Source organism: Phascolarctos cinereus, unplaced genomic scaffold, assembly GCF_003287225.1.
Source record: "Phascolarctos cinereus isolate Bilbo 61053 unplaced genomic scaffold, phaCin_HiC Scaffold_2;HRSCAF=192, whole genome shotgun sequence".
In the NCBI taxonomy this organism is placed as follows: Eukaryota; Metazoa; Chordata; class Mammalia; order Diprotodontia; family Phascolarctidae; genus Phascolarctos; species Phascolarctos cinereus.
The window spans coordinates 300,126,843-300,144,990 of NW_027555625.1; the positions used below are offsets into that span (position 1 = coordinate 300,126,843).

The 18,148-nt window shown below is 42.8% G+C and overlaps 1 protein-coding gene across 3 annotated transcripts in view; it reads right to left on the reverse strand.

Annotated features, from left to right (window-relative positions):
• NEK6 (NIMA related kinase 6) overlaps positions 1 to 18,148 on the reverse strand; it is a 125,964-nt gene that overhangs the window by 27,348 nt on the left and 80,468 nt on the right. For all 3 annotated transcript variants that reach the window (XM_020967528.2, XM_020967527.2, XM_020967529.2), the window contains 2 exons: positions 12,771 to 12,879; positions 11,647 to 11,754 (listed from right to left, as the gene is read on the reverse strand). In XM_020967528.2, coding sequence (XP_020823187.1) covers positions 11,647 to 11,754; positions 12,771 to 12,879 — 217 coding nt within the window. The remainder of the gene's footprint in view (positions 1 to 11,646; positions 11,755 to 12,770; positions 12,880 to 18,148) is intronic.

An 18,148-nucleotide genomic window follows, 5' to 3' on the forward strand; every position in this document is an offset into this window, starting at 1 on the left:
TTATGTTGTTGGCCCTCCCCCATCTTAACTTTTATGCCAGGAGGTGGGCACTCAGTGACCCAGACAAACTGGAATTGAGAGCACTTAAGGCCAGGAACCTCTCAGGACTCTGAAGGGCTGTGGCACATAAGAGTCTAAAGATGAAGAGAACAATGGAGAGAGGAAGAAAGGGGGAGGAGAGAGAGACAGAGAATGAGAGATAGAGACAGAAAGTCTGTGCTGGGGGGTATTAATGAACTCACTACTGCTAGGGTCTCTGAACTCCTACAGAGGAAGGGAAAATAAGGGAAAGATGATGGATTCTAATCTGCCAGGGACAGTCTATGAAAAACTATTTATGGTGACTTCTCAGAGCCTCAGTTTCCTCTTCTGTAAAATGAAGAGGTTTGACTGAACATACCATCTCAAAGATCACTTTGAGCTGGAAAAGTGTGTTTTTAACATTTTATGTTCTAAGATCTTTTCCGGAGTGTGAATATTTTAGAGGTCCCTGACTTCAAGATATTAAGAGTAGAAGACACACACATACACACACACTCACACCTCAGGCCACTTTGCTAGTTTTCAAGACTTACAATAGACGAGACCAGAATATAGATGTCAGAGCAATACAGATATCCTGAAATCTCTTCTTCCATGATTTTAAAGTGCTCTAAATTTACTTTCTCTTCTCAGAGATGGTACCATCAGAGGGGCATTGTGGAACGGTGGATAGAGTGCCAGACTTGGGGTCAGAGGGATATAGATTTAAATCCCACCTCCAACATCTTCCCTATAAATGGTGGTTATGAGTATTATTTCCGAAAACACTGAAGCTGAGTGAGATGGGCATTCCTTCCAATAATGCAGATTGCAACCCATCCACACATTCTCATCTGTGTGACTCTTCTCCAGATCCTCCTGTAATTTCTTGGGAAGGGAAGAAAGTTGTCTACTCAACTTGCTGGGGGCCTTAGGTCTCCTTACATTCGAAAATATACAGCTTTTTGTCACAAAAAAAAGTGTTCATCTGGAAGAGTGTAGAAGTCTTCTGAACATGCAGAGAGATGAGAAAACTGGGGGGACAGGATGGAGGACAGACTTTTAGAGGGGTGTATGGATTAGGATTTTAGAAGGTGGGGTGACTTTTGAAGGGATATGTGGATTTAGATTGGGGGTGACAGGAGGGGATGGGAGGACTCTTAGAGGGGTGGGTGAAGTAGAGATTGGGAGGGTAGGGGGAAGAAGATAAGGTAACAACATGGATAGGGTAAAAAGAGAGGCTAAGGAAGAAAACAGCGAGTAAAAATAAGATGGAGGGAAATTCACAAATAGTAATTATAACTCTGAACGTGATTGGGATGTTTATGGCAGCTCTTTGTGGTGGCAAAGACCTGGAAATTGCAGGGATGCCCATCAATTGGGGAATAACCGAGCAAGTTGTGGTGTATGGTTGTGATGGAATACTACTGTGCTATAGAAAATGATGAACTCATTGGTCTTGGAAAAGCATGGAAAGACTTACATAAAATGGTGAGGAGTTAAGTAAGCAGAACCAGAACACTGTATACAGAGACAGCGGTATTAAGAACAACTTTGAGTGACTCAGTCATTTTGACTACTACAAATACACAAATTAAAAATAAAGGACAAGTGAAGAGAGATGCTATCTGCATCCAGAGAAAGAACTAATAAATAGAAGTGTATATAAAATAATACACACCTACACCTATTTATGTCTAATGGTAGACTTTTCTAGGACAGGGGAAGGGACAGAAGAAAAAAAAGGAAAGAAAAAGAAATTTTACATAACTGTTGTATATTTGGAGGGAATGACAAGTTGTACATGGTGGATTTGCAGTTTCATGTGCACTCATCTTTTTATTGTATTTTTATTGTATCATCTTTTTATTTATTTATGGAAATGCTTTTGTTCCCTGAATTGAAAAAAAAAATAAAATTTAAAAAGAAGAAGATATACAGCATAGAGGCAGTCCATCTGTTAGCTTTCACTCTCACTACATGATGGGCCTTTCCCCTTTTCCAGACACACATCTCTTTGATGTCATCTTTTACACTATTTGTTACTATTAATAATTTAATAATCATTTTTCAAATGAATGATAAATGGGTTAACACTTGGCTTGCGCTGTTCTTTCCTCCTAATGTCTGCTTTCCAGACCTACTCATGGTAGAAGATGCCTCTGTGGCACCTGGGCCTTTTCCCAGGTCACCGGGCATATATACAACTGGTTTTATTAAAATAGTTTCTTAGTAAGATTCTTCTATTTCTTTCTGATGCTTTTGATGTTACTCTGATTGGTTTTGATGTCTTTGGTTTTTGATCTGGATTCTTTGGGTTTCCTTCTTCTGCATTTCAAAATCATTCTTGTTTGCAGAGTTAAGAGCAAGTATATCCCTACCCACCAATATAACGGGATTATATTGTCCAAATGAATTTCTCAGCTTCAGTAAGAAAAAGGAAGGTTGGTAGAATTAGCCTTGTTAGAAGGAAATACAATTTATCAGGACCCAGTGATCTAGTTTCAGCTCTATTCCCTGGGAGTCCTTGGGAAAGTCATTTTCAGTCAGTCAATAAGCATTTATTAGATGTTTACCATATGCCAAGCACTGTGCTAAGCAATGGGGATACAAAGAAACATAATATCAGCCCTTAAGAAGCTTATGATCTAAAGAGATGATATTACGTGTCTTAGAAGACAGCTAGGTGGTACAGCAGATAGAGCACTGGTTTTGGAGTCATGAAGACCTAAGTTCAAATATAACCTCAAACACTAGCCATGGGACTCCGGACAAGACACTTAACCTCTGTCTGACCCTTCGTTTCCTCATCTGTAAAATGGGGCTGATATTAGCACCCACCTCCCAGGTTGTTGTGAGGATAAAATGAGATGATACTTCTAAAGTAGTTTGAAAACCTCAAAGTACCATATAAACGGTATGATATTATTGTTATTTTCCCTCAGTAAGCCTAAACTGAGTCATCTGTAAACTGACGTGGATAGCCTACAGCAGAGACTCTTACCCTTTTTTGTGTCATGGACACTTTTGACAGTCTGATGAAACCTACAGGCCACTTCTCAGAATGTTTTTAAATGCATAAAATACATAGAATTACAAAGGGAACTGATTATAATGAAATATAATTATATGTGTACATGTAAGTGTATGTTTATATCTGCACACATACATACACAACGATACATATATACATGCATGTATACATACACACAAGTTCACAGACCCCAGGTGAAGTATTCTTGGACATAATCCATAAAATGGCGCTTGGCTCTAAATTTCATGAAAGGTTTACTGAATTGGGTATAAGAGGAGAGAAACCACTTTATTTTATAACAGTTTAAGGAAAACCAAGAAGTTCAGAGACTTGACAATCCTCACTGGATGTCAAAATAGGGCGAGTTTAGGGACCTCTTTATCCTGCAAAGCAGTCAGCGTATCTCCGTGCAGCCCTCTTCCCTAACATCAAAAATCTCTCCAAGACAGCTCCATTATCTTTGTAATGGAGGGGATTAGCTCCAGTCTGTGACCCCTCTAAGGCTCAGAACCTCAAATGTTGGTTCCTAAGACAGAAACAAGATAGAAGAGATACGGTAAATAAGATATGGAAGAGCAGATATACGGACCAATCCAACAATAAAAGCTCTTGTCTAGATTCACCAATTTCTGTGAATTCATAGTCATAGACAAGTATTTATTAAGCGCCTGTCATGTGGTATGTTGGGATTAAGAGCCATGTCTGTTGTGGGAACACCCACAACAAAGAACTTATGGTCCTCTAAAATAAAGAAGTACAGTGGATAGAGTGCCAGGCCTGGAGTCAGGATGACCTTAGTTCAAATCTGACCTCAGATACTTACAACTATGTGACCTTGGGCAAGTCACGTAACCCTGTTTGCCTCAGCTTTCTCATCCGTAAAATGCACTGGAGAAGGAAATAGCAAACCACTCCAGTATCTTTGCCAAGAAAACCCAAGTGGGATCACAAACAGTTGGACACAACTGAAACGACTGAACAAACAACAACAGCAAATGTGTATTCTACTTATTTAGAGCTGAATGCCAAGCACTGGAGATACAAAAAAAAAAAAAGCAAAAGACAGTACCTGCCTTCGGGGAGCTTACGGGGAGACTATATGTAAGCAACTATGTACACACTAAAGGTAAACAGGACCATGCCCTCCTATTCCCAAATCCCAAAACCCTTCTGTGGTGATGTGTTGGTTTGGAGGAAGCCCCTGATCTCCGGGTCTCTTCACTGCCTTTCAGATACTTTAACAGTGACTACGTCCCCCCTCAGTCTACTCTTCAAGTTTCACCCGTATCTGACAAACTGACTATATCCAAGGGAAGGGCTTTTCCTTCTCACCCCCCACCCCAGTTCTATTAAGGGGTTTCACAAGGAGCCCAAGAAGGAATGGGATGTCCTGGGGGTCTACCCCTGGACATCATCAAGTAAATACTAGATGAGCATTTGTGGGATTCCTGTTCAGGCATGTGTTGGGCTAAAAGAACATGGAGGTCCCTTCCAACTCAGATTCTGTACACCTTGGAACTTCAAGGGACCCCAGCAAATTTTTTTTAGCATATTGTTGGACAGCTGTAATTATTAGAAGCCTTTTCCTCATACTGACTCAAAATTTACCTCCTTATAATTTCTACCAACTACTTCTAGTTTTACCCTTAGGGTCCAAGAAAAAGTCTAATCTTGATTCCATTCTGTTTCTTCTAGAGATACTAGAACACTGGGAGAGAGAATTACAATTGCCCTTCATGGTACCTCAATAATCAACCTCAGTAATGATCAACATGGGAATTTATGTAGCACTGTGTGTTTACATTTTTGCACACATGATTTCATTTGATCATCACAAAAATCCTATGAGGTTGTGACAGTATAATTATCCTCATTTTACAGATGACTAAGTGGGACCAAGGACTGTAAAGTGGTTCACACCTAAGGTCACGGGGGTAGTTAAATAACCAACACTCTCAGGTTCTTTGATTCTCAATCCAGTGTTCCTTCCATTATGACCCACCATTGCTGTCACCTCTGGCGGCAGCCTATTCCATTATTAGAACACACAGATTCCATTAAGTTGCTATTCAGCTGTTAGAAGAGACGCCAGGAAGCAGACAGACCACCTAGCACAACCCCTCATTTTGCAAAGGTGGAAAACTGTTCTTCACGTTGTTGATGTTTCCAGCCTGAACTTTACAGAATCTCAGAGTTGGACTGGAGATCACCTGGACCAACCTACCCCTCAATCCTACCACTTCTATCATAGCCTCTACAAATAACTGTCCAGTTGATTGACTACCTCTAATAATAAGGAGCTCCCAAGGTAGCCCATCCCATTGTTAGACAGCCCTAATTATCAGAATCTTATGACTTAGGCAAGAACGGTCCTTAAAGATCATCCAATCCAAACTCTTCATTTTACAAAGGAGGACACTGAGGCCAGGGGATTTTAGGTGATTTGCCCTGTAGTTGTCCCACAGTCAGGAAGTAGCAGAGCTGCCCCCAAGCCATCTCATTCCCCATCCAATACTATTTCCACTGTCCCCTGCTGCCTCTGATGGCTGTCCTCCTTCAGATGAGCTAAAATTACCTTCCCTGTGACTTTCTCACCCTCTTCTTAGTTCTGCCCTCTGGGGCCAAGTAGAACAAATCTCATCTCTCTTCTCTATGACAACCTTTCATACACTTGAAGCCCGGGAATGGCGTTCTCCCCCTCAGTCTTCTCTTCTTCAGATACCTTTCCCCCACTGGTCTCAGTGCTGCTGCTGCTCTTCTTTGGCAGGTGGTGAGTCCCCACTCCTCCCCTTGACGGGCTCTCTGTCCATCAGGTATTGGCGTAAGTGGGTCCTGACTGCCTCGTCCCAGACGTGGATCGCCTTGCAGCAGCGGGCTGCTCTTGCTCCAAGCGAGACACGCACTTGGATCTTGTGAGCTGTGTACGGGCAAATCCCTCATTTCTCTTTCATTACCCCGGCGTGTTCTGTCACTTATTTTTTCCTGTATGCAATCCTGCCTGACAAATATGATCTGCTGCCTGGTAATTCGTCTGACGCTTATTCTGTTCCTTGCTCTAATTATGGCTCCGGTCCCTGACACGAAGGCAGCCGTGCTGCCACCGCCGGGTAGTACACCTGTCACACTGGCTGTAGTACTGCCTAATGCCAGGCTGATGGGAGCAAACACAAAACCTAAGGGAGGCAGGGGTGGGGGAGAAGAGAAATAGATGAATATATCTGCATAAGTCCCATGTTCCATTCACAGGTCAGTAGCTTTAGAGATAAGAGTTCAGCTGAATTGTGATGGCAATGTTGCTACAGACACTACTATGACACCTAGTAGGTCTACACTAAAATGAGGGAATGCATATTTAAATAGATGCACAGCCATTCCCCAAGTCCCATCAACGCTAGAAACAGAAACAAAGAATCAAAACTAGTTGAAGCTGGAAGCGACCTTAGGACACAGGATATCGTACATAGAATACAGAACACTGACGAATCACTTCACCTAAGACTCAGCTTCTTTGTCTGTAAAAGGAAAGGGTTAAACTAGATCTCCAGGGTCCCTTCCAGCTCTAGACGGCACTAGAAAGGTTAACACAGAAAGGCAACCTTAGAGTCAAGTTGATCCAGATTCCTCATTTTGCAGATGAAGAAAATGAGGCTCAAATAAGTAAAGCAATGTACCTGAAGTCATGCAACAAGTTAATGCCAAGGGCAGAGATTAGAACTCAGGTCTGCTGACTGAATGACAACTAATTCAACAACTTTACGAAGTAGGGGATCGAAGAGCTGGCTCATTATTTTGGTTAAGTTTCATTGTAATGAGCAGAGTTTCTTTTTTTCCCCTTCCATCCTTCAGCTGGAAATTTAGAAATAAAAATATGAACTGACATTTATACAAAGCTTTGGGATTTAAAAATGCTGACCCTGTTTGATCCTCAAAATCTCAAGAGGCAGAGTTCATGTACTGTCATCTCTGCTCACCATGGCAATAAACTGAGGCTCGGGGACTTGTCCCAAGGCCACACAGCAAAGGGCCAGGGCTAGGATGGAATTTGGGCCCGTCAGCTCCAAGTTCAAATCCTCGTTCATTCTATCCTCTTCCTACTTTGCTGTACAAAATAGTTTCAATCTACATTTGGAAGAGGGACAGAGGCTTACAAAGTGGTGCTCTCCTGATAACTACAGAGGAATCTTCAATTAGTCTAAAGATAAGGGTCACATGCTCAGACATAGTCCATTTCTAAGACCCAATTTATTCTTATTACTATAATAAGTGCAGCAGTCAAACTAGATAAAATCATATCATTGGAAAAGATCATGTTTCTGCCCGTTCCTAATGATGTGATCTTAACTGGCTCTGATGGTTGTGTGTGTGTGTGTGTGTGCATGTGTGCATTCGTGTGCGCTGAGAAGAAGCTCAAGTCTGACAGGATAAAACCAGGAATATTTTAACTGCTCAGGACAAAAGGGTGGTTTCTCTCAGTTTCTCCCATTTTCTCTCTTTTCCCCACACCTCTCCTACCCTGATGTGATCACAGGGTACAAAAAAAAGTTCCACCTGCCATGTGTTTGCATGTATGTACATGTGTGTGGGTGTATGGTGATGATATATTTTTTAAAGTATTTTGGCTAATATTTTATAAGTAGAATTGCATGCCTCAGTGGAATCAAAAGAAAAGGAATCATGGGATTGGTGCAGCACAGGGGTTGGGGAACCTGTGGCTTCAAGGCCACATGTGGCCCTCTAGGTCTTCAAGTGTGGCCCTTTGACAATTCAGTCATGTAGCCTCAAGGCCGAAGGCTCCCCACGCCTGATATAGTAGAAAGGGCTCTCAGCTAGTGCAGCATGCCTAGATTTGAGCCCCAGCATTACCATTGACTCATTTTGGGAAGTTAAGCAACTAAGTACTCTTTGGGCCTGAGTTTCCACATCTGAAAATTAGGCAGTGGGACTAGATGATTTATTAATCAAAAGTGTGTATTAAGTGCCTACTATATGCCAATGCACATTAGGCACTGGAGATAGAAATACAAAAGTGAGACACTCCTCACCCTCCAGGAGTTTAAATTCTACTGAAGAGATACATGATCACAGATAAGTAAATAAAATTAAGCTTTAATAGCTTAAAACTGTACACTTAAGACTCTGAGGATACCCTGTACAGGATATATACCAAAAAAATACGCAATAACTGGAAGGCGGGGGTGGAATATGAACAATTCAGGGAAGGCCTCATGTGGAACTTGAGCTGAGTTTTGAAAGAAGTCAGGGGCTCCAAAAGACAAAAATGAGAAAGGAATACATTGTAGGCATGGAGGACAGACGGCCTGTGCAAAGGCACGGAGAAGGATGGAGGAAGATGAAATATCACACAGGAAGAAGAGCAAAGCAGCCAGTTTGGCTAGAGCACGGAATGTGAGAAGAGGGATTAATTTGTTATCAGTCTAGCAAGTTAGGCCGGAGCCAGAATGTGACAGGTTTTAAATACCAGGGAAGTTTGGGTTTTATCCTAAAGGTAATGGGGAGCCACTGAAGCTTCTTGAGCAGAAGGCAGACATCTCAGACCCGCATTTTAAGAATATCATTTTGGCAGCTATGTGGGATGGATTGAAGTGAATACAGGGAGACCAATTAGGGAGCTACTGTAATAGTCTAGGAGAAAGGCAATGAATATCTGAATAGAGGGCTCTAATATTCTGTGCTAAAGTCCTCAGCAGCTCCACATTATATTCTAATATTCAGAGAATCAGATGATTTGGAATCTAATCCAATATCCTCATTTTACAGATAAGGAAACTGAGGCTCAGAGTGGTTAGACAACTCCTGAAGATTAGCAAATAGCAGAACCAGGACTAAGACTGAACCGAGGTCCTGATGCCAAATCAAAACCTTACACACCATGTTCTAAGATCCTTTCCATTTCTAATATGATATTCTCTAAGGTCCCTTCCAGCTCTAACATTCTGTATTCCAATGTTCCTTCCAACTGTCAAACTGTATGTTCTAATATCTCTTAAGATTCTTTGAGCCTCTACATAAATATCAGAAAAGCAGAGGGAATTTGATTTACACTTAAGATTTCACCACAAATATAAAAGGAAGAAGAGAAGGAAGGGATAAATTGGGTGAAACAAACATTATCTCCTGAGGTCCCCAAAACTGGAATTAAGTATTACTTAAGCCATAACAGTCAAGGCTAGCATCATTTCTGAATGAGATAATAACCAACCCAGTAGTGATTGAGAGCAAAGCCAGCTTCCTAGTATTCAAAACCTTCAGAATCAGAGGGGTATGACACAGTTGTTTTTTTTTTAAAGCACTTTAAACAGCTACCACTGTTTGATCACCAGAATTAATAAATTTCACCAAATCATATGCTATCCGCTACAAGTCTCAGAGCCATCTGGAGCTATATGAATAATGCACACTAACAGTTTACATGAAGAAATCATATTTTTCAGAGAGCTCCTTTGCGTGAACCAAAAGACGCTCCCATATTATCATTCTGTTTACACTCAATGTGTGTCACTTGCACAAAGGTGTCGGAACATGAGAGACAGACCAGCTTGTAAGTTTGGGGTGAGACAGAAATGAATTGGGCCCAAAACCGTTTTTAAGAGGTTGGGGAGAGAGGGAGAGAAAGAAAGGGAGAGAAAGAAAGGAGAGAGAGAGAGAGAGAGAGAGAGAGGGAGGGAGGGAGGGAGGGAGGGAGGGAGGGAGGGAGGAGAGAGAGAGAGAGAGAGAGAGAGAGAGAGAGAGAGAGAGAGAGAGAGAGAGAGAGAGAGAGAGAGAGAGAGAGAAGAACTTTGCTGTAATTCACGATTCTCCTTCCTTTCCCCAGTAATATTTTGGTGAAAATTTTAATACAAGTAACAGTGATAATAACACTTCCTGGTATTTCTGGTTCGTGCTTGGCTACAACGGACAAGTCACTTCCCCTCTCTGGGCCTTAAGTTTTCTCCTCTGTAAAATGGGAGTATTGGAATAGATTATGTCCAAGGTCTATTCTGGCTCTAATGGTCTATGCTCTGTGTTTCATAAGATCCTGTGTTCAAAGGTTCTTCCAGCTATAACATTTTGTGATTCTGTGAGCTTACCAGGCCCAGAGGCACAAGCTTCAAGCACATTTGACTTTTACCAAAACCTGAAGAAAGGTCAAGCCCCTGCAGCAGCTGCTTGAGAGTCCAGAGAAGTTGACAAGAGTTTTAAACAAGTACCAGGGGAAAACACAGAGTTCTCTGGCTTCCTTGTATTACCTACTCCAAAACAAACTGTAGCAGAGATGTCTTCATATTGGGTCCTATCAGGCATCTCTGGTCTTTGGTGTTTAAGTGACAAAACCTTGCGGAGGTCTAAGATTCCAATGCAATTCCAACTAATTTTTCATATGAAATTATCTCCCCCAAAGTTGCATACAAATTGAATTGTTCAGTCATTTCAGTTGTGCCTGATTCTTCATGATCTCATCTGGGGTTTTCTTGGCAAAGATTTTGGAGTGGTTTTGTCATTTCCTTCTCTAGCTTATTTTATAGATAAGGAAACTAAGGCAGAGTTAAGTGACTTGCCGAGGATCAAACAGCTAGTAAGGTCTGAGGCCAGATTTGAATTCAGCTCTTCCTGACTCCAGGCCCGTCACTCTATCCACTGTACCACTCAGCTGCCCTCAACTGAATTCCTGTAAGTCAAATCCTATTTTATATTAAAAATACACCTACTCCATCTTATAACATCTGTTGCTTCTGAGAAAATACACTATGAAGTAAAGAAATATTTACAAGGATATTTAGTTCCAAAAGAAGAATCTTGCAAATGAACAACTTATGAAGGGCATAATATGGTTGTTGGTAAATACCATCGTGGAGTATACCTGTACTGGAGTGAATCTTTTCCTAAAATGAAGGAAACTTTAAGGTTAGCAATCATCTCCTAATTTCTCTGGTTCTTATATTCAGAATTTATATACTGGGGTGTGTGTGGGTGGGTGTGTATGTGGTGTGTGTGTGTGTGTATGTTTAAAGACAGAGGGAGGGAGAGAGAGACAGAGAGCGAGAGGAGAAGGAGAAGGAGAAGGAGAAGGAGGAGGAGGAGGAGGAGGAGGAGGAGGAAGAGGAGGAGGAGGAGGAAGAGGAGGAGGAGGAGAAAAAGAAGAAAAAGAAGCAGAAGAAGGAGAAGGAGAAGGAGAAGGAGGAGGAGAAGGAGAAGAAGGAAGAGGAGGAGAAGGAGGAAGAGAAGAAGGAGGAGGAGAAGAAGAAGGAGGAGGAGGGGGAGGAGGAGGAGGAAGAGGAGAAAAAGAAGCAGAAGAAGAAGGAGAAGGAGAAGGAGAAGAAGGAGGAGGAGAAGAAGAAAGAGGAGGAGGAGAAGAAGGAGGAGGAGGAAAAGAAGGAGGAGGAGGAGAAGAAGGAGGAGGAGAAGAAGGAGGAGAAGAAGAAGAAGGAGGAGAAGAAGAAGGAGAAGAAGAAGAAGAAGAAGAAGAGGAGGACGGAAGGAGAGGCTTTCTTAAAGAAAGGCTTACTAGTACTAGCTTTTAAATAAAAGAAAACACAGTGGCGATACCGACTAATTCCCAATCTTGCTGAGGCCTCTGGGAGGTAGAGACTTACCTAAGGAATGCGCTGCTGTGGTCTTGGAGCTGAAGAAGCGGCCCAGTCCAAGGTCACCCAGCTTCACTATACCTGTGGCTGTTATAAACACGTTGGCAGGTTTTATGTCTGGGAGGAAAAGAAGGCTAGAAGTCAAACTCAAGATGCATTGTGTAGTCTTAAGGCTCAATCTTAACAAAAATGTACCCATACAACACCCCCACCACAGTCTAGACAAGCCACAGAACACCCATACCAAGAGAAGGCAGTGTGGTGAAGGAGAAAGCCCTGGGCAGAGAGGCAGAAGACCTGAGTTCCAGTACTGGCTATGCCACTAACTTACTATATGACTCAGGGCTAGTCACTTTATTTTGCTAAGTCTCAGTTTCCTTATCTTTAAAATAATAGGTTGGACTACATGGTGTAAGGTTCTATGTAGCACTGGCTCTGGAGTCAGAGAAACATGGGTTCAAATCCCATGTCTACAACCTGTATGACCTTAACCTCCCTGGTCTTAGCTTACTCATTTGTTCAGTGTGGGTAGGGGCCACCAAATGGCCTCTGAGAGCCTTTTAGAGACCTAGACCTATCACCTTATATGTTCTAACACTTTAGGTTCTAAGGCTTATTCTCGCTCTGTCTATACTCTATAGACCCTCCTGAGATCTGAGGTCCTTTCCAGTTGTAACATTCCATAAAACTAAAGAATTCAGGAAGGCCGGCAAACTGGGAAATGTCTAGCATGTTAGTGTACACTGCAGGGGAACCAAGAAACTCCCACCAACTCATCCATCATCACATCACAGATAATACAATGAAGGAGATGTTGTAGAGTTCACTGCATCCCCAAACTCCAGCCTTCCACTTCTGACACTCTGCTAATGGCAGGTTTGACACTTGACTTAATATCAGTGTCTGGAATACAAAGCAGCTCTTCTTCATAATGCTCCCCTCACTCTGGACTGACTCCTTTAACAAGGAGGCCAAAAAAAAAAAACCACCAGGAGAAATCCATCTCACCAGTGCCGCCGTCTCTCCAAACATGCGTTGGCTGCACATCAGCATAATTGTTTTTGAATGTAGCCACTTACTAATTGGAACATTATATTATTATTCAGTGAAAAGAGAGAGTGGATTAATGTTACCTCTGTGCATCACCCTGCGGGAGTGCATGTGCTCCACGGCGCTGCACAACTGCACAAAGTACTTCCAGACCGTCCTCTCGGGGATTAACCGTTTCTGCTTTTTAAAAAACTGTAGAAGGAAAAGCAACACCCAAAGAGAGGAGGACAGAGAGGAAGAGAAGGGGGCAGGGAGGAGAGGAGAAAGGAGAGAGGAGGGAAGGACAAAGAAAGACAAGAGGAAAGAGGAGGGAGAAAAAGACAGGGAAGGAAAGACAGGGAGGCAGAAAAAGGGAGAAAGCAAGAAGGGGAGAAGGAGGGAGACAGGAAAGAGGGGAGAGAGATAAAGACAAGAGAGGAAAAGATAGTGAGAAAGAGAGAAAAGCAAGAGATGAGAGATAGGAGAGAAGAGAAAAGGGGAAGAGAAGAGGAGAGGAGAGGATAGAGAGAAGGATGGATAAGAAGGCAGAGAGAAGAGAAGAGCAGAAGGTAGGAAAGAGAAGTAAAAGGTGTTGAGGAGAGAGGAAAAAAGGGCAGAGAGAAGAGAGAAGGGTGGGGAGAAGAGGGAAGAGGAGAAGGAAGGGAAAATGAGAGATATACACAATTAGGAAAAAATACCATCAGTTCTACCCTCCCCCAAATTCATCAGGTACAATGGGAAAGAGCACTGAATTTGGACTCAGAAGGCCTGGGTTAGAGTCCCAGTTCTGCCATTTAATATCAGTGTGACTTTAGGCAATGCATAGAATCTCAATCTCTCTTAGCTCTAGCCCCCTCATTTGTAAAATGGATAATATTTTCATACTCTTTTACATCATATGATGTACAAGCTTGATGGGGGCTCTGAGATAAGCTAGTCCAAACTCCTCATTTTATGGATGAGGAAACATAGGCCTAGAGAAGTAGAGACATAACGTGACACAGCCGGTCAGTGGCAGGGCGGTGACTCAAACCCTGGTTTTTGTTTTGTTATGTGAGGCAAATTATGAGAACATCTTATATACTCTAAAGCAGCAAGTGATTGCTCGAGGTTTTTGTTGTTTTTTAACTATTCAGGTTAAATCACCTGCTGATAACTCCTCTCCTATCCCTATCAACTATACAGAGAAGCCAGACCTGCCCGACCATTACCATTTTACTCCTTGTGTGTGTGTGTGTGTGTGTGTGTGTGTGTGTGTGTGTGTGTGTAAGCCTCCTACAATCCACTAATTAACAACCATTATGAAAAACACTTAAATAGGTTTGACATTCTTGAATGGACACCAATTATAATTAGCATTAATCTCCTTAATTACCTTGTGAAACATATTTGATGCCTCAAAACAACAAATGTTGAGGATATCTTCCCTTAAGTAATAAAAGGAGTTTGGGGAGAAAGAAAAAAGAAATGTGTCTGTGTGTATACAGAGAGAGGGAGGGAGAAAGAGGGGGAGAGGGGGAGAGAGAGAGGGGGAGAGAGAGAGAGAGAGAGAGAGAGAGAGAGAGAGAGAGAGAGAGAGAGAGAGAGAGAGAGAGAGAGAGAGAGGTTTTCTGATAATATTAGTTTCTATGTGAATTCTTCATCCTTCCATCCCCATCAAATACTTCTTCCCAAAGGAATCAGAGAGACTAAGAAGCATGGTACAATGGAAAGAACACTGACATCAGGAGACCTGGGTTCAAGTCTTGGTGTTGCCATTTATAAGCCATGTGACCTTCAACAAGTAGCTTCTCCCCCCCGATCAGTTTCCTCATCTGTAAAATGAGGGTTCAGACTACATGATCCCCAAAGTCCCTTCCAGCTCTCCTATTCGAGGTCCTAAGATCTCTTCCTGTTCTAACTTGCTATGACTCTAAGTACGTCCTAAGCTATAAGGCGGCTCCAGCAAGTATCCTGAATTTCAACAGCTCGGGAATTAAGAGTAAACAAAGCAGAACTCACAACTCTGCCTGGCAAAGGACACTCGGACACCCTGGAATGCAGGGCTGGCCTTCTCTGACCGGAATGGTTGCCAGGGAAGTGCCTGGGAGCAGTAAGATGATATGTGGCATTCTTAGGCACTGGCCAGCCCTAGCAGGAAGCTGCTTATAATCCTCAAACTGTAAAGTGGGACCCTATTGGCAGAAGTTCATCAAGTGTGTGCAGGAACTGGGCAGCTATGGCTCATGCAGTATCAACAGCAGCTTCAACCTCTTCTTTTTCCAACTCTGTATGGATGCCAACTGCCTGCCTCTGGCCTGGGTTTCATGAACAATGTCACTGCCAGGCTTTTTATCTGATTCAATATATGTTCAGACTAATTCCAGCTGCTGAAATCTTCACCCTCCTTCAAAATCGAGCTTGAGGGTCACCTTCTCCAAGAAGACTTTCCTGATGGCCTTTCCACTTGGAAATGATCTCTCCCCTCCTTGATTCCCTCTTAGCGCTTTGCCTGGAATATTCCAAGTACTCTACATTCAACACTTTAATGTACAGGACCGCTCAATTTAAACTACTCCAAGATCTATGATTTCATCCTGCATGGCTACCTCCATTCCCCTCCACCAAGCAAATCTGAACCCCTCCAATGACTTGAACAGGTGCTCTTACTCTGGGGGTTCATGAACTTGCCTTTTTTTTAAAAACAATTTTTATAACCATATTTCAATATAAGTAATTTCTTTTGCAATCCTATATATTTTATTTGATTCATTTAAAAACATTACTCTAAGAAAGGGTCTCTCTCTATGCTTCACCAGACTACCAAAGGGGTCCACAATGCAAAAAAGGTTAAAAATCCTTGCTGTGGAACCTGGTTTCATGGGTCACCATCGCTGAAAAAAATCCACCCAGTAGCCAGCCTTCTATTGATGAACCTCAGACACAAATCTGTGACCCAGCTTATGCAGGACATGTTTCTGGCTTGGTAAGACCTTCTGGAGCCTCTACTCAAATGGTAGAACTTTCAAGATCCTGGAGTCACCCCCACAAGGCAGCAATGGAAGAGGGCTGGAATAGAGGCCTTACCATACGCTATTTTATTCAAATCACAGCTTTATGTTCTAGTCAAACAAAAATGAAAGACAAGGGTAAACAGCCTGGAGGATACACTGATAGCTCCAAGACTTCAGACAACCAGAGGATGTGGAAGAATGAGGATGGTAGGCAACTGGAGACAGGCTATACCTAGCCAGTATGAAGGGACTGGTGTAAATCTGCTAAAGTCAAAGATCACTGACAGGTGTGAGAATAGTTAGCCTAGAAAAACAGACTCAGAACAGAGACATGATCTCTGCCTTCTACTCTTTGGAGGAAGAGGAGATATGGAACAGTGGAAGAAACACTGGTTCTAGAGTCAAGAAACATGGGTTTGCATTTTGGGTCTGATTGTTCCCACCTATGTGACTTTGGGGGAGTCATCTAACCTCCTTGGGCCCCACTCTCCTCCACTATAAGATGAAGGGGTTGGCCAAGATGGCACTGGAGGTCCCTCCCAGCTCTAAATCTATGACCTTGTGATCCTAAGGGCTGTCATCTGAATGGGCGATTATACCTGGTCTGCTTGACTTCAAAGGGCAGAAGTAGGAATAGAGGTAGAAGCTGCAGAGGCAAATTTGGGCTTGATGTAGAAATTGTTCTTGTTGTTATTCAGTCATGTCTGACTCTTCATGATCCTGTCCGGGGTCTTCTTGACAGAGATCCTGGAGTGATTTGCCATTTCCTTCTCCAGCTCATTTTACAGATAAGGAAACTGAGGTAAACAGGGTTAAGCGACTTTCCCAGCGTCACACAGCTAGGAAGGGTGAGGCTGCACTTGAACTCAGGTCTTCCTGACTCCAGGCCTGGTGCTCGATCCATTAGCTGCTCTTGATGCAGAAGAAAAACTATCAATGAGAGCATTTCCAAAAGAGAATGGACTGACTCAGCAGAGGTGCACAGGAAGGAGGCTGGACAAGAACCACTGACCCCTTCCAGCTCTGACATTCTGAGACTGGGATCCCCAGTGCAGTGGTCTTTCTACTACACCAGGCAGCATGGTCTACAAAATACCCAACTATGATAAATAAGAGGCCAAAAGAAAGCAGAATGTTGCATCTACCATCAGAGGCAGTCATTTTGTCAATAGGTTTTGGGTTTTTTGCTGCTTTCGTTACATGGAAAGGTTCAACATGGGGCTGAGGTACGTGAGGAAATAATTATGGCATTCTGTTTTTTTAGTAGTATTTTATTTTTTCCAATAACACATAAAGACAATTTTTAACATTCATTTTTTATAAAATTTTGAGTTCAAAATCTTTTCCTTCCCTCTTGCTTTTAAAGGATACCAATGAAACTTTGAAAAATAATAACAGTAACAACAAGAATAATAGATGGGAGAAAACCCCTCTAACACCTAGAAAGCGGTCCATTTCCTTTCTCCCAGCTACTGCGAGTCTTAGAATTTGAAACTAAGAGGGGTCACAGAAGTCACCTAATTCAACCCCCTCATTTCTACAGGTGAGGAAATTGAGGTACAGAAGAGGGAAATGATTTGCCCAAGGTCACACTAGTAAGTCACAGAACCAGAATTCAAGCCCAGGTCTTCTGACTCCAACCCCAGTGCTTCCTACATTATGGCCCATCTGGCTGGGCCACACAACTGTGGGAATCCTAGGCCCTTGGAGGCAAATCTGACAGGGAGTGCAACGGCTCTACGCTGCAAATGGAAACACAGATATAGCCAGACTGTAAGGGGAGGTGGAGAGTGTTATTTATGCCATAATATTGGTTTAATTCTCATTAAAGTATTTAAGAAAGGAGATCCTAGACTGCAAGTGGTAATTTTCTAAATGTCACGTCCAATAAGCCTTGCCTGACATTTACCAGGAAGCCACAAACTCTCCAGTGGATTCCTGCACCAGCCGCATAGCTACGGTACTGCCTTTACAGTCACTCATAAATAATGTAGGCACAGGCTGCATACTACCTCCCCCCACAGCCCTGGCCCGGTGGAGCTGCCTGGTTTTATCAGGCCCACACTTTCTGAACAAAGATATGCATGTTTCTGCTGCCTCTTGGAATCTGCTAGTCTTGTCCTGGGTTAGCAGAGATGAGAGGGGCAAGCAGCATGAGGATTCAGCTTACCTGCTGGACCCATGCTGAGGGGGACAGGGGGAGATGAGAGCCATAATCAGGAATTTTTGTGCCTGGAGTAATTCCCTCAAACTATGCCTAGGAGAAGGGATATGGAAGTCACCATACTCTTAAGAAAGGAGAGACAGACATTGGTCCCAGTGGCAAGGATCCTGGGACAATACTAGAACAAAGACCACGCAGGAGTGAGCTGCCCCCAGGGAGAGGAAACACCCCATCTGGTATCTTCCCACTTTAAATTATTATTCTTGATAACCTACTACTCAGGTCAGTTATTACTTCATGTAATGCAACGGACAGACATACTTAC